Genomic DNA, 27,893 nt, shown 5'->3' with positions numbered 1-27,893 from the left:
AATCCCAACTACAGCTGTAGTACCCTTAAGTAAAGTACTTACCCTAGATTGCTTCAGTAGAAATTACCCAGCTGTGTAAATGGGCAACTAATTGAAAGTTGCTTTGGAGGAAAGTGTCAGCTAAATGCTTCTACCTTTTAGTGCAAAATCCAGAACCCTGGGTCTTTCATTTCTATGGTGAAGCACCCCCTCCCCACAGGTGTTCCCTCATCCTGGGTGAAGCAAACCTCGGGCCCAGGGCTCTCTCATCCCTTGGCATGTTTCCAGCCCCCAGCGAGCCGCGGGCTGTGCGGTTATTAATGCTGATGCTCGCACGCCCCCACTTCCCTTTAATTGATCTATGCTGGGGAGTATCATAAAAGTGCCAATCGCCGGAAGGTTGAAATCGTGCCGTGCATGGAATGGGATGCAAACGGGAGACTTGGCGTGTTGGTTAGCCCTGGGCAGGTTCTGCAGTCTCTAAATGTTCATCCACACTCCCTGTAATATATAAAGTACTATTCTTGGATCACATGAACTGACATCGTATCAGGGTGAAACATTGGCAATAGTTTAATGTTCCCAGTCTAGGCATTTATCTGTACCCTCAGAGGTTTGGCCCAGTGCAGTGGGAGGAAATTAAAAACGTTCCTTGACTTGTAGCCTTAATCTGGGGGGATGCAAATGCACTGGCTGTGCGTCCTCTCCGCATAGTAGGTGACAAATGCGACGAGCGGGATCCGTTTTCTCGCGGCATTCCTGGTGTCTCACAGCTCCGCCGGGGAACATGGGGCAATAGCGCGCGCGCACACTGCAAACGCTCTTCCCACCTTCACTCCTTGAGCAGCAAACCGGAGGGGCGGAATCGGTCGCCGATTAAAGGGGGCGCTTACATTTTCGGACGCAATCGATCTCGTGCGGGGAGACACGGCGAGACATATTTGTGCACGTGAGGGAAAAAACAACATGTTGTTGCTCTGTGAGAGCTGACTGACTTTCAGCTCTTGCATCACTCTGGAGTCATTCCCGGCACGGTGCTCTTAGTTCCTTCCTGTTGCTTTTAAATACTGTTGCTTGTGTGTGTGTGTGTGTGTGTGTGTGTGTGTGTGTGATAAACAGAGTTTCTATCTGCTGGATCCTTGCGTCACGGTGGTGACCCAGAACGGCTGCTCCCATGCCACCTCCAGGCTCTCCTCCCACCGTCCAGTGGGGTGACCCTGTCTCGCACATGGCGCTCCAGACCTCGGGGGACCGCGGGGACGACTTGCTCCTCTGGGGCCGAGCGATCTGGGGCAGGTTGTGCAGGACAATGAGGGGAAAGTAAAACCCGTTGAAAAACTCAAGCTCGGGCGTACGTGATTCTGCGTATTCTCAGTATGTTCCGGCTTAAAGAAAATCCGTGCGGCACGGATCTGCTGCTCATTCCTTGCCCCAGCGCTGCAATGTGAGCCCTTTAAGAGAGTCTAAGTGGTATTTTAATTCCCGTTAATCTACTTCGCTAACTCCCTAGGTCTTGTTTTCTTTATTTATTTTTCTACTGTGGGGCGCTAAACGGTCACGCGCCAGTTAATTAGCCCCCCAACACACACCTCCCCATCCAAGCTCGGGAGAACGGGACTCCACTCGTGCAGCTTCTGCATGGTAAACTCACAGTTGTTGCGGTAACTCCAGCAGATCCCCACGACAGGCATGGAGTTGAGTGTAATCGATTCGGTGGTCAAAGAACCCATCCGCCAGCACTGATTATTTATTCATTAAAAGCCATTAATTTACAGCTCACGTAAGAGATTCTCTGATTGGCCGAGGCAGTGCCACTGTGCCGCTGACATTCAAACCCAAACCCTCTCGCTGGGGCCACCTTGATCAACAGTTTGCTTTGGACCCACATCCATTCCAAAGGAAACAGATGTCATCACGAGAAGGAGAGTGGATGGAATGTGAAATCCTTGCGTTTAAAAATGTATTTGGCCTTCTGATGAAGACCTACTTAATGGTCCAATGTAGTTCAGGAAAAGGCTGAAATGCTGCCCTCGGAGGATGAGTAAACCAGGTGATGCTCTTGACAAAAAAAATTCTTTTGGTAAGGAGTGATTGACACAGACTGCCTAGAATGCCAAAATTGGACCGCTGATGTCACTGAGATCATGGGGTGCATGATTAATGATCTGGTCACACTAGGGAAGGACAGTTAATGAGTCGGACACCTGAATACATAAAACAGAACAGGGGTTTGCCATAATCACAGCGAATCACTGCTTTCATAAAGAAAGACTTAGAAGAATGAAGCAATTATCACCATAGAGATTAAATGCAGGCTGCTCATGTGCTATGTAGTAGTGACCATATCTCAATGAGGTTGCATTGTGATATACTACATCAGTATGTTTATTTATTTATTTGCTGCTTTTCTCCAAAGCAACCTACAATGATTTAGCCATTTATATAGCTGGGCAATTTCGGGTAAGTACCTTTCTCAAGGGTACTACAGCTAGAGGTGGGATTCAAACATGCAACCTTTGAGTCAAAAGCAGCAGCTCTAAGTACTACGCTACCAGCTGCACCCATACGCTTTAAGTGCTCCCAACCGACACCCCCGGTGTCCCAAAACTCCGAGCACATTACCATCCCGCAATGAACATGAGCACCTTTCCTCGCCTCAGTTCAAACACCAATTGCCGAGGTGGCGTTTAACAGCAAAAGCATCACCGGACCACCTGTACGTCTGCAGACTTCACAGGAGCAAAGAATACCATCAAAGCCTCTTGTAAGAAGTTGAATTTCACCGTAACAGTTATTGCATTGATTCTCTCTAAAGAATTATATTGATTATTAAAAGAAAACAACTGCAACAACATCCATCCGGGATCCAACTGCAGGATGTCGGCAAAAAATCGTGAACGTCCAGGTCTTCCAGGTCGCAGTAGATACAGTGATTCCGCAGCTGCCTGGTACCCCGTTACCTACCGAGCACCTGCGCATGAACGTCTCCATTTGTGGAAATACTCCTCTCCCTAATATAATTTCTCACAAACACACCCCCTCTCCCTCGATTTACTTGGCAGCCTCAAGCCTGCTGAATAGTAGCATCTCTCAAGGAGGTATTGGCAATGTGTCTATGAAAACATGGGAAAAAAACAGTATTTGCTCTATTTCTTTTTAATCCGTTTACAGCAATCTGAAGGACACATCACATGCTTTTTTACTATGCTGTGGGAAAAAAAGATACCGCTTTCTGTCTGGGTGACGGGAGTGACCCTGAGCGCCTCTGAAAGGACCGGAGCAGATGAGCAGCTGGCAGACGGGTCCCTCGGGGGTGACGGTGCACACAGAGCCAGGAGCACAGAGAACGGACGTTGGGTCCCTGACTGCACACGGACACTTCCATCGCTGTATCTGTATTGTACTTACATCTCTCCATTTACCTGATGCTTTTCTCTAAAGCACCTTACAATGATTTGCCATTTATACAGCTGGATGAGTTCTACTGGAGTAATTTGGGACAGGTACCTCTCTCCAGGGTCCTACGGCAGGATGCGGGGTTCAAACTCGGGTATGTCGAGTCCAAAGGTGGTGGATCTAACCACTAAAACTAACGGCGAGATGCATCTTGCGCACGTCCAAGATAGCGACAGCTCATTAATGCTGGATTCTTCCTCGGGAATCGGGAACGGAACGCGTTTGACAGGCAGCTCCGCGTTAGGAGTCGCGCACCTCCAGCACATGTAAACGCAAGGATGGTTGCTCAGCAATCTGCCATTAGCAGGTAATTACCACCAAGAGTACGGAGAGAGGGTAAAACAACGGTGAGCATCGGTCGGGTAGGGGGGGAGGTAGCGGAGACGCGGCTTCATTAAGGAGAGTGGCGGAGGCGGGTCCGATATGGATCGCTAGCTTTATGTGGTTAACCTCAATTGGACCCTTGATAAACAGACGTGTGTGTGTGTGGGATAAATCTACGGTGAGCGGTAATAACATCGACAAGGAGCAGTAGAAAACACACAGATTCTAAACCGAAACGGTGTAAAAATGTGTCAGAAATACACCGTGTGGCACATGCGTCAAAGGTCGAAGGGCAAGGACACCCCCCCCCTCCCCGAATGTCAGGGCCATGAGTAAACAAGAGAGAAGGTGAGGAAGGACAAACTGGTGCAGCGGTGGAGACTGTGAAAGACAGAGGCTGTTATTGAACCGATCCAGAGAGCCAGAGACGGCGCATTGACAAGCTGCACCGGTCGCCATGGCGACTGGCTGCCAGTGTGTCACAGCTCTCACGCTGTTTCGTGCAGGAGAAAACTCGCTGCCGGTGCAGGGAACGAGAAGGGGGACGAGGAGCAGGGAGGTGCGCGATGGACGGAGGACGAGGAGCAGGGAGACCTGCCAGGCACGGTGTACATGTGAACCGCCATTGCAGCGGGGACAGGTGGGGGGGGGGGTACGGAGCACATGATCACATTGTTAACCTCCAGGACCTCCATCACAGCGAACATAAACAGAGGACGTGCAGTGCCGCGTGGGAGCATGACCACGGTACATGGGTCTGCCCACCGACTCCACGCACACACTTGAATACCACGGTCGTTTTGGGCTTCGCACCTTGTCAACTGTGCAACGGCAGCATTGGCTGAACCTCCATGGCAAGAGGAGAGCCAGTGAGTCCCGAGCAGGTCAACAGGAGGGAATGTCATCAACCCAACTCCACTCTGCCACACATTGAGTCCAATTCATGTCATCCCAAGAGCGCCATCGTGGCCAACACCACGATAACAGATTGAGGCACAGGAAGAAAGTACGTCTTCTTACCTACCGGGGACTGGTGGGAATTTAGCACAAAATTCTAGGCTTTACTACAGAACACGAGGTAAAATGAGTGTCTCCAGGCACACAAAAAGAAATCAGATAAATATACTAAAATCCACAGCTTGCTGACCTCTGACCGGCGTGGAATGATGTGCAGATGTACCGCGTTCATACGTGAAAACAATGAGCTATATTTACTATTAATATATTGTTAATATGACACAAAGTACTAGTATTATTCATTTTGTTTCTCTCATACATTTCTTCTAAATGACTTCCAGTAATGATGCTCCACTTATACAGCTCGGTAATTTTACTGCAGCAATTCAGGGTACGTACTTTGCTTAAGGGTACTACGGCAGGAGGTGTGGTTTTGAACCCGGGCTGTTCATTAAAGAGGCGACAGCCCTAACCCACCCTTTACCTTGCCCTTACCCTACGTGATGCCACGAGAACTCTGCGAGGGCTCTTTATTGTCCAGCATCCTGGGCCAGCGAGTAACCGTGTGACGACGACACTCTGCCCCAAGCCTATTTACACCCTTTACCCTGCAAGCAGCACCAAACCCGCTTTCAACAATTCTGACCTTTGAAGACGTCGCTAAAAAGAGCCATCCTATTCGGCCCCGCGCGGACACGCACCGCCACGCGTCTCGGGAGCGCGATGACGCACGACGTGTTAATACCGAGACCTTTCGCTGGGCCGAGGAGGATTGCTCCAGAGCCGCTCGCTCCTCCGCTTTGCGTCACGCGCGCGCGCAAATCCGAAGCAAGCCGCGCGTTTCCGATAACCGAGGAGTGCGCGATGAGCTTCGGGAGGGTTCGGATCTTTAAAGGGGGTTCTAATTAGAGTGCGTTTTTTGGTGGCGGCCCCGCTCGTACAGCTTGGAGCGGGTGAGACTAAACGGCCATGTTTATTTATTTGCGAAGGGCTCCGTGTGCGCGAGCGTGTGTGTGAGTACGCGGCGACGTTCCGGAAATAGCCCGAGCTCGGCGCCGCTCGCTTCTGCACACAAAGACTAATAAACCGATTCATGTCGCGGTTGCGCAGCCCCTCTTGCCCGCTCTGCTCTCCCTTTCATTCCCCTATTCTCTCATTTCCCCGGCAAACACACACATGCTAAAAGCACCCAGGCGCGAATGCACATAAATGTACTCTAACCGCAGAAGCCAAGCGGCTCCCTCATCCCGCGACCTTTGACCTACGCAAATGCGGTCCGGCGCGGCTCCGTTCCGCACGGAAGCCGGGAAGGGAAGGAAGGAAGCGGGTTTCCCGTAGCGTTCTCGACTCGAAAATAGCAGCGCTCACGTTCTCGGCGGGAGAGGAGCGCGAGGCGAAGGGGTTTGCGCCGCGCGTCACGGAGGAGCGTGCCCCGGCGGGCGCGGCGCACGGCGGCGACGCGTTTCTGCGTTCCCGTTCCAGAGACCTCGCGGCACCTCCGCCTGCGAAAACGCGCCGCGCTAGCGTTCCTTTCGGCACGCTCCGAGACGCCGCTCCCGCACCGCGGCACCGACCGGTCCCCGGCCGAAGCGCGGCCCTCCCCTGCTCTCCGGGAACGATGAACCGAGAAACGTCTCCCCGACGAAAACAAAAACGCGAGCGAGCGGTGCACGCGCCGCAAACGACGGCTTGGCGAGGCGACTTACGAAAGCGTGAGCGCAGCTGAAAACCGTCGGCTTGCACTGAGTCTGGGGTGCGAATGATGACTCTGCGGGGGGGGGGGCGTTATCTGAAGAGCCGGAAAACCGACGGTAGGAAGCCCGAAACAAAATCTCTGAGCTGGAAGACAGATGATTCAGATACGAAAAGGTGAGGTTTGCGGACCGCCACATTTGGAGCAGTTAGCGGTGCAACTGGGGGGTACGCGATATCCACCAGTCCAAAGCAGACGCAGTGCTTCGTGTTAGCAACACAGACACCGTGTCTGTCCCACCCCTGAATCCACGTGCACCTGTAAGTCTTGAGCGTTGTCAGCAACCCGTGTACTTGGTCAACCCCCCGTGAAGCCTAAACCAGGTACAACATGGCTCCCGGCTGCAGTTGGCTGACACCTGGGCACCTGGGAAGGAGGCAGCAAAGAGCGCCAGGTAGAATGTGTGTACACCTGAAGGAACACCACGAGACAAACCACAAATGACAGGCGAGTGGGCTCCAAATGAATAAGGCAGGTTTGCCTTATTCATTTGGAGCCCACTCGCCTGCCATTTGTGGTTTGGCTCCTACCTGTTTGGTGACCCTTACTGTGACTGACACTACGCTTAGGGTTAGGGTTAAGGTTAGAGTTAAGGTTAGGGTGTGGGTTGGGGGTTAAGGTTAAGGTTAGGGTGCGGGTTAGGGGTTAGGGTTAAGGTTAGAGTTAAGGTTAGGGTTTGGGTTAGGGGTTAGGGTTAGAGTTGGGGTTAGGGTTAAGGTTAAGGTTAGAGTTAAGGTTAGGGTTAAGGTTAGGGTTCGGGTTAAAGTTAGAGTTAAGGTTAGGGTGCGGGTTGGGGGTTAAGGTTAAGGTTAGGGTTCGGGTTAGGGTTAAGGTTAAGGTTAGGATTAAGGTTAGGGTTCGGGTTAGGGGTTAGGGTTAAAGTTAGAGTTAAGGTTAGGGTTCAGGTTAGGGGTTAGGGTTAAGGTTAGAGTTAAGGTTAGGGTTAGTGCTAACCCTAACGCTGGTCACAGTAAGGGTCACCTAAACCCGTAGGAGCCAAACCTGCGAAGCACACGAGCATCAGTAGAGCACGGCCGAAGAAAAGGCACAAGAGGAAGCGTTTCCGCAGGGGACGCCTGACGACGCGGACGCAAACCGCTCGCGACAAACACGGCCGTAATTGCAGCTTGTCGGAAAGACCGCGATTAAACCGGGCCCCCGAGGAAGCCCGTCCGTCAAAACCGACATTTAGGCCGAAGCCCAGCGGTTCGCACAGATTCGCTTTATTTGTTTAGCAAAACCGCCCACTTATTTACTTTTTCTTATTTCTCAGAAGGCCTCTGGATGAATCCGTAGGTAGGAGGTGTGTGCGTGGCACAGATAGCCGCGGTAGTAAACCTCGTTCATTCACGCGCTGACGCGGCGCCTCCTACGGGACGCCACCGCAGGCCCGCGCTGGGTCTGCTCTGCTGTTCCACCGCTCGCCAACGTGGGGCGCCACCATGCGTGAGCGACGGCTTCGGCGCGCACAGCCCGATCCTTACTGCGACCGATACCGCCGTTTAAAGTGCCGCCTTCCAAGCTGCACACACTTCATACCGCGGTAAAAGGGGAACCTTTTTACTGGGCAGTCAGTGTCACCCCCCTAGGCTAGAGCCCCTCAGATAGATGACCGTGTCTGGATCCCCATCGACGGTGTGGGCTGCCGTGCTCTGGGGCTCTTAGTATTCAGGAGGACTCGCCCTGAGACACCAACCCCCCCACTAACACCCACCCTCCTGTCCTTTTTATTGCATTTCCTCGGTCTACGAATCTCGCCCCGATGCCCACATGTGAGCTCAGACGAGAACTGCGCTCCCTCTCGGTAACCACTCAATTCATCAATCTGAAAATCTCCCAGCTGCCGCAGTTTTGCCTCAATGAAAGAGTCTCCGTATCGATGCGACGGTCGAGATGCAACTGGGCAAATTTACTATATTGCGCTCATTTCTCCACACAGATCTCGCACGCTTCCCACTCATCTCATCTCATCTCAACTGAGATGTTTTCATTGATGGAAATTATCAAGGGCAAAGAGCCAGCAGTAAGAGAGGCAGCTGCTGAGATTAGAGCAGAGAGTTGCGCAAATGTCCGGCCGCGGTAGTTCAGTGTCCGATGCCCCCGGAGCAGCGAAAAAACTGACCGGGGGTGGGGGGTGGGGAAAGAACTGATTGTGCTGCAGTCCACGTCGACCTCAGGGCTCGCTGCCCCATCCCGGTCTGCCTCTCGAACGTATCGCAACAGAGCAACGGTCGCGATGCAAATCTGAGGGATGGAAGGATCACCTGGGGGGGTGGAGAAGAGAGAGGGCCCATCTGGGCTAATGGGGTACAACAGAGAAGAGTAACTTTGCCTGGGTGTGAAGGCCCAGCCACAGACCGCGGTAACGAGCCCACCGTAAAGGAAGCCTCTCGCTTACAGCCATTTCCATCCACTCCATCTGGATAGAAGTTCCCCGGTTCGAATCCCCCTCCATCTGCTGTATCCTTGACCTGATACAGTAGGTATATCCAGCTGCATGAATGGGCAAATCACAGTAAAGTTGTGTCTTAACATTCTAAGTTGCTTTGGACAAAGGTGTCAACTAAGAGAAAGATAATAATGACAATAATGAAGGTTTTCTCCTGCCATCGCAAGGTAAACGCGCAAGGCGACGCAGTGAACACCGTCAGCATCAGCAGCTGGAGGGCAGCGTCCGCGGGAGGCGGGGGGGCTCGATGCGGCTCCAACTTTGACACGGTCCACGGGCGCGTGCGTGCGCCTGCACCCCAAGTCGCCGCGTCGCCCTCCGCAGCCTCTCCCACCTCCGCCTCCCGTGCCCCAGATGGGGGGGAAGGATGCGGAGAGGCGGGGTGACGAAGGAGACCGTAACCATGGAAACACACAGCCGCCGCGCCGCTTACCTGCTCTTGTATGAGCTGAAACAAGGAACTTCTATCCATATACCGGCCAGGGATCTGAGAAGAGCCAAGGAGGACGAGGGCAGAGGGAGGAGAGCGAGGGGGGCACTGCCAGCACTGGGGGGGGGGCCCGGGGACGAGCTCCTCGGCGGCAAGGTCCCGGAAGATGGAGAAGGACGAGAGCGGGCTCGATTCCGGGTTCGCGCGTCTGCCTGTTTCCCCCGTCTCTCTGGTCCTCACGGCGCTGCGAAGAGGCGGGAGAAGCGCGGCGGCGGTGGCGGCAGCGGCGGAAGCGGCGGCACTGACAGCGAGGGGAGCCGGAGCAGCGCCAGCTCCTGTAGCACTCGCGCGCGCTCCTCTGCCCTCCACACGCAGCGCACCGCCTGAATGCCAATGAAGCGGAGGAGGGAGGCGGCCGCCGTCGGCCAATGGGAGCCCGGAGGGGGCGTGGCCAGAGGCTGCGGCTCCCGTGCTCACTGCGGGAGAGGAGAGAGGAGAGAGGAGAGGGTGGGCACGGCGGCGTCTGGGAGAAGCGGGGACCGAATGAACGAACGAGCTACACTGCGGTGCTGTGCGCGCGGGCTCCCGCTCCGGCGGTCTCTCTCTCTCTCCCTCCCTCTCTGTCTGCGTGCCATGCACGCACGCACGAGCACAGGCGCGGGCGCGCGCACACAAACAAACACGAGACCCTGTTGCACGCGCGCTCGTCCTTTTGCGCCGTCGCGAACCGCAGCAGTCGGGGTCCGACGCTTGGAGCAGTCGAGGAGGAGAAAAGCCTTTAATGGAAGCGTTTACATTTGCACATTTCCCCCGTTTGTCACTTAATCCCTGTCCTCCAAAGCGACCTACAGCGCGGAGTAAAACGCTGTAATGGCCCTGTCAGTGACTGAGAACGTGCTGTGGACTAAACTGTCTGTCATGTGTCGGGCGGGTGGGGGACGACGACGACGACGCAGCATGACACTCATCATCTATGGAAAAGTGTACCAGGGCATGACTGGAAAGGATTTGGGGAATTCTGCATGCGGATGAGAACCCATAGCTCTGGTAAATATGTGGGCAGTGAAGGGCTGGAGATGGTGACAGCTGGCAAGGCCAGTGATCCCGATGGTGTCATTCCCTGATCGAACGCATCCTTCAGGTCTGCTAAAAGTTGGATGGCGGTCCTTTAATGCTCCAGTAAGTTACCTGGTCCTCTAGGGCTGTTTGTTGGCACGGTGGTATGCAAACCCAGCCGGGCACCCGTGGATGCAGGACGTTCCCTGAGGATGACGCGGGCCCCCGCGGAGGGCATCCTCGACGGCTCCCCCCCCCCGTTGATAGGACGAGCGTCACCGCCGGCGTGCCTCCGGGGACAAACATGCCGGGCTGACAAACAGCACCCGCGGCTCTCCCGTCACACTTTTGTGCGGGAACTCCAGCCACCGCCACATCTCCTCGCGAGGATCTCCGCGCAGACGGCGCCGCTCCCTCTTGACTCAATTACTGGACCCATGGTGGCTCTCTGAGGAAATGATTCACGTTTTTGCTTCGTCAACACAAGCTTGAAATTCGTTACGGTGCTCCGAAGAGACGTGAAAATGTTAAAAGACAATACGGGGAAAACAGTCTTGCTGAGTATTTGGCCTCTCCTGAGAACGGGCACAGACAGCAATGGCATTGGTTTTGGGAAGAGCGTAGGTTGGGGGCAGTGCGTAGTGTAGAGGTTAGGGCTTCTGCCTTTGGTCTAAATCCCACCTCCTGCTGTAGTCCTCTTGAACAAGGTACTTACCATGAACTGCTCCAGTAAAAAAAATTTTAAAAAAAGCCGATAATACCTGTGGAAATGGACAAATCATAATTTGCTTCTTAACAGTTGCTTTGAAGAAAAGCACTAGCTATATGGATAAGTGTAAGTGATGCTGTGTGGTCTTGCAGTGAGATGATGAGGAGGCAGGAGAGGCTCCTCACACTGAGAGATTGATGGTCCCCAAGGCATGTTCACACATGCACTGTAAGCACCACCCAACTGAGGAATGACTAATGCACCATTAATGGGGTCAGAATTTAAGGCCCTTTAACTAAGTCCAGCCCCAGTTTTGCTGGACCTGCAAAATCCGAGCTTCTCAGCCGTACTTTAGAAATCAACGTCCACCAGGAGGAATACCCGACCTCTCACTTTCATTCCAGTGTCATTGTAACTTTTTTCTGCTGTATTGTCTGATGTTCATTTTATATTTCAAGCCTTTCAGTCAACTCCACAAAGCAGTGCTCCTCACCCTAGTACAGGATGGCAGAATGGTGTACATGTTTTACACATGTTTTACGCCATGAGTATTTAGATACTCATGTGAAATCATTAACTGGGTTTCTCCTCTATTCACCAAGGTTGTTAGCAGTTTAAACACAACTGGTAAACCTGTCCACGCTGTAGCCTGCCAAAATCAGATTCGAAAATCATTGACATAATTTTTGAAAAAATGTGTGTCCAAATAGTGCAAAAACGTAATAATATAACAAAGCCACAAAAGGAGATGTGTGGCTTGCCAGTGGTCCAGTGGCTCAAGAGTTAGGGTTAGGGATTAATCTAGAGTTAGGAGTTAGGGTTAGTTTAGAGTTAGGGTTAGGGTTACAGGTTAGTTTAGAGCTAGGGTTAGAGGTTAGGGTTAGTTTAGAGCTAGGGTTAGAGGTTAGGGTTAGTTTAGAGTTAAGGTTAGGGTTAGTTTAGGGTTAAGGGGTAGTTTACAGTGAAGGCTAGGGTTAGGGTTATGGGAGAGTTTAGAGTTAGGGCTAGGGTTAGGGGTTAATTTAGGGTTAAGGGGTAGTTTACAGTGAGGGCTAGGGTTAGGGTTACAGGTTAGTTTAGAGTTAGAGGTTAGGGCTAGGGGTTAGTTTAGGGTTAAGGGGTTGTTTACAGTTAGGGTTAGGGGTTAGTATAGGGTTAGGGTTTCAGCTGTTTGTGATGGGAAGTCCATAGCTAGCATGATCTCCTCGGGACAGGTGGTAGGTGAGACGTGGAGCCAAGTCAAATGGGGTTTCCAAGGTGCCTGCTGCATAACCACGACCTTGATGCTTGGGGTCAGGCCTCAGGGATACTGGTTTGCCAGCGGTGAATGATGTGCCACAACCGGAACATCTGGCTGCAGACGGTGGTGTAACACAGCAACATATAACACCTGCCCGAGGGGGGGCATCTAAGCAGAAATGACAAAAAAGAAAATCACAAACTGATAAAAATCACGGGAAGAAAAAAGCACGAGGAGTCTCTTATCTCTTCCCAGACAGTAATGGCTCTTGTTTCTTAGAGAAAAGGACGACTCTTTGAAGGCTAAACAAGCTGGTAAACACATGTCTTAAAGAGGCAGAAGCTTGACAAGCTCTGGGAAGCCCTGAGCATCGAGGCGCCCGTGAGTATGAAAACAGATGGCAGCCATCTGAGGCTCTATTTACTCTTATGCGGTGGATACTCACAATCGAGTTACAAAGACAGATAAGATGAGTAATAGCGAGAGTGAGAAAGGGAGAAGCTGTGCGCGCGAAGGAGCGAGGGAGCAAAGCGTCGAGCTGTCGGCTCCGCGGGCCTTATAAATAGCACGTACGTCAGCGCAATTCGCGGCAACAAAACAAACTGAATTGTATAAGAGAGCACGTGGGACTGAGCGGGAGCGGGAAGGGACGGAACTCCACCTGGCTTCGGGCCCCTTACCCTCAAGGGAAGCATTTAGGCCATGAGAGGGAGGGAGGCAGCGGAGCTGGCAGAGCTCACAGGCAGAGGGCATCGCTCTGCTGCCCCCTCCCAAGAGAGGGTCCCTTCGGAAGCAGGGCAGCCAGCACTCCCGGACGGCGACGCAGGGGAATCCTGTGGGTTAGGTGTGCCGGGGGGCATCCCCTCCGTTGGCATGAGCTGGACCAGGCCTACGATTTACAGTTATGAGGAGACAGAGAGGTAAGTGGCGGCACAGTTATGAAAAAGCTTAAATCAAATCCTGCCTGTGGAAAAGGCCGAGAGGCCTCTCGCTGGCAGTAATGTTCTCCGACTGTAGCGAGGAGCGGCATGCGTGAGGCTCTCGCGACTCAGACATCAGCCCAGTGGAAGAGACACACTCTGGCGTCAGCATTTAAAATCAGCCACCGTAACACAGACTCGAAAGGCGGCCTCCGGTATGAGTCAGCGTTCCTTAATGATTATCCATGATGGGTCGTGAAGATTTTTTGTACGTGCCGTCTGTACGGATTTGGTTGTCGAGGGTGCGGTTTCAGGGCTCCCCGACATGCTGGGCCCTCCTTCCAGGGCACACACTGGCCCCGGGATGCCGGCCTGGAGCAGAGCACGAATTCGGCGAAAGCTCGACTGAACCCTGGCAGCGGGCACTCAGGACAGAAAGGAGGGTGAGCTTCAGAACCTGGAGGGGTACAATAAACAAAAAGGCTCTGATAGGGCATTAACTGCAATATGTGCTGGAATTTCACTCTACTGGGAAAACGAAAACCTTCTGTCCACCATATCTCCAGCATATCTCCAACTGGAAGCTTTCTGGTTCAACGAAGAGTCAAAGGTCAGGTCAAAAAAATTGCCATCATCATTTGCATAGAACAATATACATATTTCATAGTTGATGAGACCCTCAATAGATATCAGTGTTTTGGTGCTTTGGAAAACCATTGAAGGTTTAATTATGAATGCAAACGACACATGAGTGCGTAAGGGAACACAGTGGCTTTACGGTGGAACGTCCTTTAAAGCGGCACATTGTGAGTGGCAAGGGGAGGACTAATAGCCGCCGGACTCCGGTTCAAACGGCCTGTCCAGCACAACACTGCAGCATCACGCCTCGCCACCATACCGAGGTTCTCAGCTGCATGACAGTAAGAACATAGAAACACTCAACAAGCTACAGTCAGGGCTCAGCAGGGGCACAACATTAAGTAATCATATTTAAACCATAGTTTCCATTATAAATATTTATAATTCACAGAAATAGGCAAAAACACAGACCTGAAAACTAGGTGATTTTAGATCAAAGCATCTGCTAAGCATGGAGCCATAATGGTTAAACAAAGAGGGTGAAGTACTGAGTGTACTGGGTTCGGGGTGGTCTCGTGGCTGGAGCAGAACAAACACACAGTTGGGGGTAAAATTAGAGCACAATATGAAACAATGTTTACACTGTACAACATGGGACATTACAGGAACTCAGCCAGAGCAGCCCCCCTGGCTCAATGGGCCATTTTAATATTAACATCTGCTATAAGAAATCTAGGTCAAATATTTGAAAATTAAGTTCAGCTATTATGCAAAACACAAAGGCTGTTTAGATTTGAACAACAAATACTGACCCTGTCTTCTGCAGCTTTTTTCACAATTATGGGACCATAAAAAGAGAAGTAAAAGTTTTCGAGCTTTCATCGCAGGTGGTAATAGCTTCCCTCGGGGATCAAGTGCACTGGAAAGGTTATAATAAAACAGTGTAATGAGTCATAACAGGCATGATAATATAGGTAAATGTAGCGCTTTATGAGTATTAAAACCCCTCCATGAATTGTAGCCTTGCCGTGGTGGAAGCGCTTGAGCGGCCCATGGATCCTGATAGCTACTTTTTCGGCAGCCTTGTGCTCCTGGTGGGGGCACCCTTGCCAAATTCATCAGAGGCAAGGGGCCAAAAAAGTGATCCAAATAACACTCCCATGAAAGCTCAAAATAGTAATAAGGGTCACTTGCCCAGATAGGGGTTACAGAGACCCAACTTGAAGCCAGACCTGATGAGGGTGTTCGCTGGCAAGTGCCTCGTTGCTGAGTGACCCCCATAACCTGGTGGGGCTGAGTCCAGCAAGGCTACACAATGCTGTGTTGTGTGCTTGTCATCCACTCCTGATCATTGGGTACAAAGCCTGTGAGACAACAGGTGGAAATGGGGGAGGTCCACATGGAAGAGACCAATGCAATGGAACTCGCTCTTGGGACAAGGAATGTCAGCGCACTGGTAGGAAAGGAGCTAGAGCTCCAGCAGAAGTTAGAAAGTACAGACTAGGTTCAGTAGGTCTGACTTCTACACAGAGAAAGGGAATAATTGCTCCTCTTTCTCTTGAGTTGCACTATGTGAGAGATCTCGAGCAAGTGTGGAAAAACCCACTAGCCCACATGTGGGTGCTGTACAGCTGGAATTGGGGCCACTGGTGGAAAGTGGCCTTAAGGCAGCAACATTGGGATGAACTGTGACGGGTGGATGCACTTAGGGGCCAAACAGCTAGAAGGGATCGAACATTTCTATAGATAGTGGTTGTTTTCAAAGAGGCTATGAGCTGCAGACTCTGTAGTCCTGCTGTGAGAATTCAGTGAACACATGAGCAAGGTTGCAGAAACCTGGAGGGCCATAATTAGGAAGAACAGTTTGCTTGATCTGAACCTGAGCGGTGAAGTGTTATTGGACTTCTGTGTGAGTCATGCTTTGGCCACAACAACTACTTTGTTCGAGCAAAAAGTAGAGCACAAGTGTCCTTAGTATCAAAGTATCCAGGATGAAGGCCAGTGGTCAACTTTGCAATTGTTTGGTCTGACCTGAGGCTGTGTTTTCTGGACACAGTTGAAGAGGGGAGCTAAATTGTCACCGCGTCACCATTGGGCGGTGAGCTGGACCAGGAGATTGTGGAGCTCACCAGACAGACAAGGTATGAGTGAGTAGTAAGCATGTCTAGAAAGAGTTTAAATCTTACAGCATTGCAGCAGCGAGACAACTCTACAATGCCAGGGCTGCAGGGTTGAAGGGATGGATGAGATTTGTCCAAAAATGCTGGAAGGACTAGAAGTGCTTCGGAACTGGTGTACAGTCCCTAGGGACTGGCCAACAGAGGTAGTGGTTCCTATCTTTAAAAAGATGGAGCAGCGGATGTGTTCTCATCATTGATAATGTTAAAATGGATGGATGGATGGATAAGTTGGGGATTTTTTAAGGTTAGGATGGATGGATGGATGGATGGATGGATGGATGGAAAAAGTTAGTATGTACCACACAAAAGTGTCTGTTTTTAGATAAAGAAACATTTCTCTTTTTTAGATTTTTATTTAGCTACAGATAGAATTTATATTTGTTTCCAGCAGTAAGATGTTAATGATCTAAAGGTGATTGCAAGTTGTGTTGATGCATCCAGAAGGATGGACAGTTGAACTGTTCAAGCAATGGTACTTTCGGTTACAAGACAACCAGCAACCAGATGGATGGTCAGTCACAGTAACAGTGGACATATCTCCCTCCAGCCAGAGGACACAAGTGGAAGATTCTCGAGGTGCTCTTCTTAGGTGGTAACCAGAATTTGACACTGATTTGGTGGCATTTAAAACCAAAACAATACATTTTTAAACAGAAAAAATCTGCCAAAGATAGGCTGTTCAAGTTAGAGGTTCAACTGGCAAAATGCACATCATCATCATCAGTCATTTATATTGAATGTAATCAAAGAATAGGTGTGTCACACTGTCAGCGCAGTCAAGAACCAAAAAATTACCTTGTTTCGATGATCTCATTAAGTGCGACCGCCTCTTTCAGCTCTGCTCCTACTGTATTGGGGATGTTTAAAAACAAAGGGAAGCCATTGATCTGCCTGACAGCACACGCAGTTCCAGCAGTAATTTATATGACTTAATGACTGGATGCAATGTGGAGCGTTGTGTCAGCTGCTTCCACACACCCTGGGAAAGCAGGTTATGTCTTATGAAGTACCCCAGGTGGAAAAATGTTCAGGTTCACAGGGTCTTCTGAGTGACCTTATAGAAGGTATGTGAAATGCTTAAAGGAGTGAGGGGTTCCACCTGGGAGCTGGGGGGATTATCGCTTGGAAAGATTGTTTAATGTGATTTTAGTTGGATTTTATTGAATTTTAATATTGTTGATGTTTAATACTTTTTAGAGTGTGGTGTTCATTGATGTTTTATTGTATTTAATTTCTTTTCTTCATTTATAGTGTGATTTTAATATGTGACACTGATGGCTGATACTGTAGGCCGTGAGCGCTTTGTTGGGGTCGGATGATTTCTAGGCGTGCTGGTACTGTGCAATCGTGCTTTTTAATGTATGAGTTGTGGACTTTTTGGCTGTCGGACGATGATTGAGATGAACTGAAGCGGAGTTGTCACGACTGGTATCTGATGTTTTAACTGGTGTTTAATGTTTGTTTTGATTATTTGTTGAACTTTGCTCATACGATTTTGTTTTTTGAGCATATTGAGCTGTGTGTTGGTATTGTCGTTGTTTTATTTGCAAATTCTGTATTTGTACAGTCTTTCTATTCTTAACTGGAGTTAATAAAGGTAAAAAAAATTGAGATGCTTAAACGGGTAACCTGTATTGCTCAGCTCTTGCAAAAAAAAAAATATCTTAATGTATTGCTTTGCATACAAGTGAAACACATACACACAGTCTGAAGCCGCTTGTCCCGAGCAGGGTCACGGTGAGCCGGAGTCTAACCCGGCAACACAGGGCGCAAGGCTGAAGGGGGAGGGGACACAGCCAGGGAGGGACGCCAGTCCATCACAAGGCACCCCACGTGGGACTCGAACCCCAGACCCACCAGAGAGCAGGCACAAGCCAATCCCCCTGCACTAACACCCCCCCACAGTAAAATTGCCAGTGTGAAATCAGCTCCCAAGGGGTTCGCTTGCACATGCAGTGATCAAACAAAACCCCTTAGAGTCAGTTTAACTCTGCTGACTTTACTGTGCCTTGTTTTAACTCTGCACTACCAGGATTTAACTCTGCTGACTTGACTGTACCCGGATAACCTCACCGAACGGAAAGTTTTTTCAGTGCCAGCCTTGGAGAAAAACAGAGCGTGATACATACTGCTGCTGATCCGTGGCACTTGAAGCTAACAGAGTGACTCCTGCCCAGCTGTGCAGTAGTGCATCATCATTCATAACAATGTAATTCATGAAGCCATTCAGCATAATTACTTGTTAAACTGAGAACTGTCATAACGACACACATTGACCCGAAACCCTCTAAAACACTTGTCAATGCAGTAAACGGAACCAAAATAACATGTACTGCCAGCCATCATTGTTCAAACTATTCTATATAATCCAATCCTCGGGCAGCATGGGAATCGGACGGGAGAAAACCAGGAAAGGTTCCCTCCTGAGCCGAATCATTTAGATTGCGCTTTTGTGGAGAAAATGAGGTGATGTAGGTGAAGCCCCCCAACGGTGACAGGCATCCCCAGAACAGACCTTCTGATGAAAACATATCTGAAGATTTGTTTACAGCAGAGGCCTTTTGGCGCTGGTCTAGACATCTGATGGGGCGAGACAGCTGCCGTGGGCAGTGTGCCTCTGATGAAGTGGGAGCTGTTTCACCTCCCCGAGTCCAGAGGTTATGCTGCACTCGACATTTTTCTCTCCTTAGAAGCCCGAGGGCCCCTGCAGAGTGTATAGAGTGAGCTTGGCTGTCTTCTGGTCAAAGGAACTGCAACACGATACCTTAGAAGTCAGGCTGTGTCAATGGTGACTGAAGAGAGCTTTTTGCACCCAGCCATCCATGACCCTGGCACTGTGGTCCTGGCCTCTGCATTCATTACCCACACTCCTCTCCGGGGTCCTGCCGCCCTCTGCTGGGGAGATGGAGCGACACCTGAACCCTAGAGAGACGAAAGGGGTGCGAGTCCAGATTCACACAACGGCGGGTTCTGACCACCGCTGAACATGGAGTCATGACATGAACAAGATAAATGACCTTTACATTTATTTATTTGTCAGGCACTTTTCTCCAAAGCAACTTCCAGTGAACTCCATGTAGTGTTATCAGCCCACACACCTTATTCACCACAGTGACTTACTCTGCTACATACACTACTTACACTGGGTCACTCATCCATACATCAGTGTGGGTGAGCCTGAACAGCATGTCTTTGGGAGGAAACCAGAGCACCCGGAGGAAACCCCCACAGACACAGGGAGAACATGCAAGCCCACACAGACTGAGCAGGGATTGAACCCATGTCCTCTCGCACCGCTCAGGTGCCGTAAGACAGCAGTGCCGCTCGCTGTGCTGCCGTGCCGCTTTTGACTAAGGTCGTTTGCCAGCTGTGGAACGCTGCTTTACACACTACCTGCTTTGACAGGACATCCTGGAACATCATCAGACCATTCTGGACAACAAATACAGCTGAAACTACAGATATCCCATTTAAGATTGTCCTCTTATAGGACTCGGTAATTAAAACAAATGCTATGCACTATAAAAACTAGAGTAAAATTGTTAAGAATTTTCTGCTAAACATATATCACATTGAAAAACTGGTTGCCTTAATAAAATGACTGCTGGCACTTGATCAGATTTTTATGTATTTAATGCCTTCATATTTGTATAAAAAATACATTAACTTTTACAATTATGAGGAATGTTGAATATGAAAAGAGACCATCAGAAAAGAATGCTGAATACATTCGGACCAGGTGGTTAAGATATATAAGATGACAGCATAAAATATTTTAGCAACTGGTTTGTCTGTAAACTTCTCTAACCTCTGTAAAGCACAAAGTTTCTCGGTTCTGGCTCCGTTGTGGCGGAAGGCCATCCCCCCTCTTACTCGAAACTGCTGATTCTCTGTCCGCATTTGAAAAGGGCCTTAAAACTCATCTTTTCCAGACTCCCATGATCTCTTAAGTTCATGTCAGGTGTAAATGTTCATGCATTATAACCCGGACAAACCCTTACGCAGCTGCTCCTGTAATACAACACAAATGTCTATATCTCCAAAAAAAACTAGGAAGGTGATCAGGAATCATCGAAATTTGGATAAAGTTTTATGCAGCTACTCATGTGATGAACATTGGTGGAAACAAAGAAACTAACTGCACTTAAGAATCACACATCTGCGTCTATGGCTCTCTTTCGCCTAATGTAACGCACACATTGTATTTTCCATGAGATGTACGTCGCTTTGGAGAAAAGCGTCTGCTAAATGAATAAATGTAAATGTAAATGTAAACTCGGTTTATTATGATTAACATGGGTGATCGTGCCTACTGGGGTCGACAGTGAGAGACTGACAAACCACAGTCAGCGAGGAATGGCTGAGAAAGGAGCCATTGTGTCCAACTTGCTATTGCAATGGGTGGAGGGGGGCCACATGAAAGTTAGAATGATCACCTGTTCTTGTACTCAAATAGGACACAAGAACACACTTGGGCTGGGTGTGTGTTTTCAGGCAAGCAAGGGCTGGGATATAGGAAGCAGCATGCTGCTGGGTCATCACAATCTGGTCAAAGTGGGGGAAATAGGACCCTTTGGAGATCTGAGTTGGCACTCCTGTTTCTTTCATCTTCTTGCTTGTCCTTTCCCTTGATAAAACATTGGGAATAGAGCTGCTACTTATAGACAGAACCCCCACTTCACAAAACAAGAGAAACACAAAAACAAAAATAACAGCTGAGTTACACAGTAATTTGAAGTTTTGTAAACCTCATTCGGATCTGCATTATTTCTCTGGCTGTATGGTGTCTCTATTTTTGGATCTGTGTGTGGAGTTTGCTTGTTCTCCCCGTGTTTTGTGTGGATTTCCTCCGACAGTTTGAAGATATATGTTTTTCAGGTGGATTGGTGACTCTGAGTTTTCCTTATTGTGTGTGAGTAAATGAGTGTGTGGGATTGCCAAGCAAAGGACAGGCATCATACCCAGGATGTACCCTGTGACCCTCATGCCCTCTGCTTCCAGGACAGACTCTGGACCACTGTGACCCTGCACTGGACAAGTGCGCGTGCGCGCGCACACAGACACACACACACACACACACACACACACACACACACACACACACATTGACCGAAACTGCTTGTCCCAAGCAGGGTTTCGGCAAACCGGAGCCCAATCCGGCTACACAGGGCATAAGGCTGGAGGGGGAGGGGACACACCCAGGATGGGACGCCAGTCCATCACAAGGCACCCCAAGGGGGACTCGAACCCCAGACCTACCAGAGAGCAGGGCCCAGCCAAACCCACTGCACCACCACACCCCCCAGTGGACAGGCGATTACTTATAAAGGATGGATTCATGGATAATTTTTGATATGGTGGAATGAATAGATACGTGGAAAGAAGAAGGCCACTTTCCTAAAGCACATGGTGCGGTGATGCTAAAAGGACACTTTCTCAGTAGCATCATCAGCTGCTTGAGCACAGCTTACCTTAGTAATACCATTTCTGTGATACTGTCATTTGAAGCAAATGAGGTCTGGCCATACCCACCTTCACCTGTCCAGAAACATCAGGAATAAATAGTATGTTTTGCTTATTTTGAGTTGCTGTTAACAGAAAATGCTGCGTTGGTTCATATTATTGGGAACTAAACTTCAGGATCCCATGGCATACTTACTGAACAAGGTTCGGGTCTTTACTCACCCAGCCCCGTCCATTTTCACAAACATCCGTCTTGGGTCAGAATGATCTGGAAACAATTATACAAAGGACAAGCAAGGTCTTGCATGTCCTTCATGTGATACCAGTCTGTCACAAGGCAATCATACACACACACACACACACACAATTCAATTAATTTAGAGCCGCTAATTGACATGTCTTTGTACTATGGGAGGAAACCCATGTGAATATGGGGTGAAAATATAAACTCCACATCTACAACCAGATCTGGGTTAAAACCCACAATCCAGGACTTTCGGAGCAACGTGCTACCCATAATGCTTAGAAAATTACTCTTTTTTCACATGGTATCTCTGGAAAAGTCACGATAAGTGTCGAGCAGTTAACATCTGACATTAAAATATAGGTATTCAAGTTTAACCTTAAAAATGTGTGTTAATTTTACCAAAAAGCATTTATTACCGAAGCATTTTTACCGCAAAACATTTGTTATCAAATGAAATGCTGCCGGCTTTTGAGTCGAACACATAAGCTTCCTTGGGATGTGCAAAATACTTCACGGTCCAGATCCAAATCGTTGCGGTGTCTCTCCCAAAGGCTGTCCCGTGTTGCTATAGTAGCGTTCTTCTTGGATACTGAAAACAGAGTTTCCTTAGCAACAATACAGAATCTAAACACGCTAGTTACATCCAACTATCTTTCCATCATAATATTTTGACAAATCACAACATATAGTAGTACTTTTACAGAGAGTGGCCAGTAAACAGTTACAGACAACATCTTTCTTTACCATACAACAAACATTAAAAAATTTTTTAAAATATTAAAGCAATATTGATTTGATGTAGGGAGGACTATTAAGTGTGGTCTCTGTCTTGTGTTGTAATTCACAGAGAGACATAAAGGGTCGGTTATATCTCATGAGAAAATCTCAGATGTAACTCAGATACTAAAAGCACCACCTGAATCTGCACCTCAGCGGTAAATAGACTTCTGAAGACAAGCAGACACTTAAGCAGCACTCAAAGAGTTGCTACTTAAAGAAAAAAGAGTGGAGTACAAAAAATAAACCTAAAACCACAAACATCAGTGAAACCCTACAATTAGTTGGATTAGTGTAATCAGTGGTGCTATGCAGAAAAGTCACACTCTGAAACCACTGATGTCAAGGACGAGGGCGGGAGACCGAGGAGCTGGTGTGGACCCAGTTGTGGGACCCATTGTTATGAAAACCAGAACAAGGAGAAAGCGAAGAGCATAGTTGGGGGACAAGCGTGAGTCATTCGAGCCGTAGATGTTGTTCTTGGGACGTGACAGGAATCTAAGTCGATTGGGCGAAGCAGGAGATCTGAAACTGGGAAGGCGGCAAACAGGGAATGAAAGGCAAAGGACGAAGAGGGACTGGAAGGCCGAGGAGGTACCTGGGGTTCTTTCGCGGGTTTACTCAATGAGGCTCCGCAACCACACAAGCCGGCACGGCTTCCTTTATACCTGGCTGCTCTAATTCCGGGCAGGTGCGGTCGATTGGCACGAGGTCGTGGGCATGACAACTGAGCAGAGCTTACACTCTCAGGATGAGCAGAAGTTCATTAGGTTATTGCAGTTCAGGAGAAGTATCTTGATCGAGGGTCCTACAGCAGGAGGAGGCATTAAAACCTCCAACCTCTAAGTCTCCTAACCACTACACCACCTGCAGCCCACCTTACATTCTCTTCTCTGTGGTTAGTAAGGTTTGGCAAAAGGTGGAGGTGAACTGGGAAAATTATGTCAGCTTCTTTTTGTTGTAGCTTGTGGGACCTGTCAGACCACCACATTTAGCCGTAATCACACTTCGGCTAACAGCAGTCAAATAATAACTGACTAGTATTAATAACAGCAATCCATATTATCATCGTAACAAGGTCTGCTAAGCAGTTTGCCTTTAAACGTCTTCGTTCCGAGCTTCCGCTGAGTCTGCAGCTCAAACACACAGGGTGGGTGGAAGTGGGTATCTGGTCAGGGTTCCTGGATTTGCTGCTGCCTCAACATCTCCTGGAGCCTGGTGAGCTGCCTGCCAGTTGCAATTCACCTGCAGTGAGGTAACAGCCACCTTCTCAAAGAGGGACACATTCTCCTACATGATGCCAAGTCTCCTTTGATACAATGTATATCAAATCATATATATGTGATATAATTAATTTAATCCATATGGGACATAATGAACACAAAGCAAACTTCAGAAATGACCCAAACTGAGAGATTCACAAAAAAAAAAAGATTTTCACTGACAAACACATTCAAAGACTGGAATATTTATACAGAGGTGAAAAAATTGCTCACCACTCACTGTCATTAACTGCTTATCCTTGTCTGGACTGCAGCGGTCTGGAGCCTATCATGGACTCAGCGGGCAATCGGGTGGGATGGGTACACCGTGGTGGGATGCCAGTCCACCGCAGGGTAGCCACAAGCACAAAAGAGAAAAAAAGGTTTTTGTTCTGTAAGAAGACCGAGGCTAACATAATATTTATAGTCTTATTATTAACTAAGAATATTAATAGAACGTTTTATAAAAAGTTCTCCTGCAAAAACTGGCAGTTCTGAAAATAGAGCCTGAAGAAAAAAATTAACCTTACTTTCATTCCGCATACTGTTAAATGATCATAAAAACGTCTATGCTGAAAACTGATAACATTTTTGTCTCTTTTGCACTTTTTAAAACGGGGGGGGGGGGGGGTGGGTATGGTGACTAGGCGGGTTCAGCTGGGTCCCGCTGTGTGGCGGGTCTGGGGTTTGAGTCCTGCTTGGGGGGTCCTTGCGACGTACTGCCGTCCCATCCTGGGTGGGCCCCCTCCTCCTTCGGCCCCGCGCCCTTTATTGCCGGGCTAGGCTCCGGCTCACTGCAACCCCGCTTGGGACAAGTGGATGTTCACCATGGATTGATGGACTTATAAAACAAAGTTGGTCGGGTGATCAACTAAGAGTTCAGTAATATTCAGATCAGTTAGGGGAAGATTTGGAGGTCAAATAGAGACTTAATTGCAGTGTTCAAGAAATCACTTAAAACTTTTCATTATTATGTACATGGACATTATCCTCTTGTACGGTGGAAAAATGATGACTGTAATGACAGCTTATCACACCATTCCTGATTCTAGGTCATCTTTAACAAGTGGTAAGAGAGAATGTGGATCGAAGGCATCCTTTGGTTTCCTCAAAATGTAAATCGCCTTGGATAAAGGGAAAAAAGCAAAAAAAAAAAAAAGACTTCATATGTTTCTTTTTCCACCGCTCTGAGTCTAGTTTTTTAAATCCAGTTTATGTATTTAACCAAGCAGTTCCCACACAGCAGTTCTACCATTAATATCATTTTTCTAAAGCTTACGCCACATCTTTTTGTTGAGTCTGGGTGTCATAGGTTTTAAGTTATTTTTGGTTTCTTATATTTTTTAAATAATATCCTGTTAATTCACCATCTGTCTCTATCAGCGAAATTTTACTTACAGTATTCCTACTTTTTCATTCCGCTGTTGTTTTTCCATTTTTTTGGGGATATGTCGTTTTTGTGATTTTTCACTGTTTTCCTTGACGGTTAATGACATTTCAGTTTTGGTCATCTGCAATTTTGTCAAACTCTGATAGCGATGACTTGTTTCCTTAGAAACCCACTTAACAAAGTGCCGAACGTCAGGCCTTTTACCGTTAACTTGTACCCACTTTAACACGACTCATCAGCGTAGCTGCTTTTTGCTGCCATGATTTAGCTCACTTCGAATTTCAATTTAGCTTTTTTTCACATGGAGTCTGAACTGTGTACACAAACACATCGGAGAATAGCTGCTGTATAAATTTGTCTTAATCCTTTCACACTTAATTTGCTGTCAAAAGGTGCCGTTAAAAACTCTACATGATGTTTACATTGCTTTCAATTTTCGAATGTTAAAATTTCAAGACATACAGCACGCACGTACACAGGTGCAAAGCAGTGTTTTTCACTGGAAATAAGTTCAGTGTTTTTATTGTATTTCCACCATATATCTTTTATCTTCACCTGTGTTTTTCAGTGATTTTCAGTGTCATTCACCGCCTTACGAGGAAGGCGAGGAAAAGAAAAGGGACGTTGGCGTTCAGGGCGGGAAATTCACTGCTGCCCTCCGACGGAATCGTGGGCGAAGGGTGTAAATGAGAGGCGCTGTCTTCAGCACCACGCTGCCACCATCCCTTCTACACCTCCCTGCGACGTCCTGCTGCACCCGGCATCGAAAAATAAGCCGACCTCGCATAAAAAGTGCCCGAACATCATCCGCTGGTTTACGAAGAAGGCGGAAACGAACACCAACGCGGCCTGTCGAGCGCGTTGCTGCTAGCTCGCCAGGATGTCGCACTAGGGGCCGTAGATGGTCGGCGCTGCCCTCGGCATCATGCCACCACCATCTTGCACCACCTCACATCATTTTACACTACCGTACCTCATCCTACACCACCCTGCGCCATCCGCATATCCATATCCAGAAATCCCTTCACCGCGATCCTTCCCTAAACACGCCTAACTCGTACACTTGAAAACTAACTCTCTCCAAACCCCTCTGGAGAACAGAGGGATATAAGAATAGGGTCATGAGTGACGCCGCTTGAGGCGCGTCCTCGATTATTCACGTACAACAGGGACAGCGCTGATATAGGAAGTACAACAGGTAAATCGTAGTAAAAGGATGTGCATCATACTAGGCTCTGATTTTTCCTCAGGAAAGTTGACCCCTACGCGTTAGCCAGGGTGACGGCAATGGGAGCCTGTCAGGCGAGGACACGTACGTTGAAAAGCAGCCCTGAACTCATAGCCTGAAATGTGAGCAAACAACCTTGAACTGTGAACCTTTTGTGCCACGAATAAACGCGGATGGAGGACAGACCCGGAGCCCAGGTAGGTTTCACACGAGTGTCCTTTTAAAACGTGAGGGGGGGGGGGAAGAAACAACCGAAACGGTCCCTCGGAGTGAAGAAAAGAAAAACACCCACTAGTCGTGCAGCAACTAACGTGGCATAACGACATTAATTGTTAGAGGTGAAGACTAAGAGCGGGGGAATTTAAGTGGAAAGCTCCGGTGCCCTCTGAGGGGATCCAAGATGGCGTTGTGTGGGGGTATATATATATACAGCGCGGGGAATGTGCATTGATATCAACTTATACCGCGTCCCCTTTAAATGTAAAACGCAGGTGTTCTTGTGCGGTTTTTTTTGGGGGGGGGGGCACCTAAACGGCGCAGGTAAACATGTCAGGTGCGCAAAGTGTGCTTCATGTCGGAGTCGGTGCACTTGGCCGAGAGCTCGCGAACAAAAGAACGTCACGGGCGCCTTTTCTGCGAGAAACGCCGCGTCCCGTTTGCTCCCGGCCGGCACGTGCGTGCGCGCGCGCGCCGACACGCTGCCTCGCGCGGCGTGGCTGAGGCGCCGCGCGCTGGCGTTCACCGCATCCCACCGTACGATGGGGGAAAGCACATCTTTGTACGTGTTGGCAACTTTCCGAGGAGGGGAGCGGCGGCGGCGGCGGTGGCGACCTGCTCCCGGCTGCTCGGCGCGCCTCTCAAACTCCGCGCGCCGGAGGAGCTCGCAAAAAGGACAAAAACGACAAAGTGCACAAACACGGCGAGACGCACGAGCTGAGCACGTGCCGCGTCCCCACATTAACCGGGCCGTCTTTTAATTTATAGCAGGTTTAACTGCGAATAATCTCCACCACGTCACTCAAAGTCAATGGCAGGGCTGTGTTAGTTAGGAAACTATATCGCTGCATTATGGACTAAAACGGCGTTTTGCACACGGGGACCTCGGGCTGAACGGTGCACTATTAATTGGTGTTGCATGTGCACGCGCCGTTTCCGCCGTCCGCGCCGTCCGTTTGGGTCAAATTTGCAGGAATTCTGCAAAATTGGAGTGGACGCGCGGTGCTCCGCGGCGGTTTTTACTGAATAAAAGTTCATGGGCGGCCGCTTCGGTCCGCGAGCCCGGCGCGTCCGTGGAGCCCAGGGTGTCCGCTTGCGGGGCGCGAGGCTCCGCGGAGCCGGGCGCCGCGGCAGCGCGCGTATTTCGCACGGGTTCGAGAGGCAACAAACACAAACGGGAGCGTGAGAGCTCCGCTGAGCCCTGCTGGATCAGCTGCTGGCCGTTGCTGTTCTCAATCACGTCCGCGCGCAGCCTTGATAAACTCGCGCGAGCGGCTG

At 49.2% G+C, this 27,893-nt stretch overlaps 1 protein-coding gene across 2 annotated transcripts in view; it reads right to left on the bottom strand.

Annotated features, from left to right (window-relative positions):
• Positions 1-9,715, bottom strand: part of rhbdl1 (rhomboid, veinlet-like 1 (Drosophila)) — a 69,808-nt gene extending 60,093 nt beyond the window's left edge. For both annotated transcript variants that reach the window (XM_029247042.1, XM_029247043.1), the window contains exon 1: positions 9,352-9,715. In XM_029247042.1, coding sequence (XP_029102875.1) covers positions 9,352-9,390 — 39 coding nt within the window. In that variant the 5' untranslated portion in view covers positions 9,391-9,715. The remainder of the gene's footprint in view (positions 1-9,351) is intronic.
• Positions 9,716-27,893: the final 18,178 nt, after the last annotated feature.

Source organism: Scleropages formosus, chromosome 20 (genome assembly GCF_900964775.1).
Source record: "Scleropages formosus chromosome 20, fSclFor1.1, whole genome shotgun sequence".
NCBI lineage: Eukaryota > Metazoa > Chordata > Actinopteri > Osteoglossiformes > Osteoglossidae > Scleropages > Scleropages formosus.
This window is presented reverse-complemented; position numbering and strand designations above follow the sequence as displayed.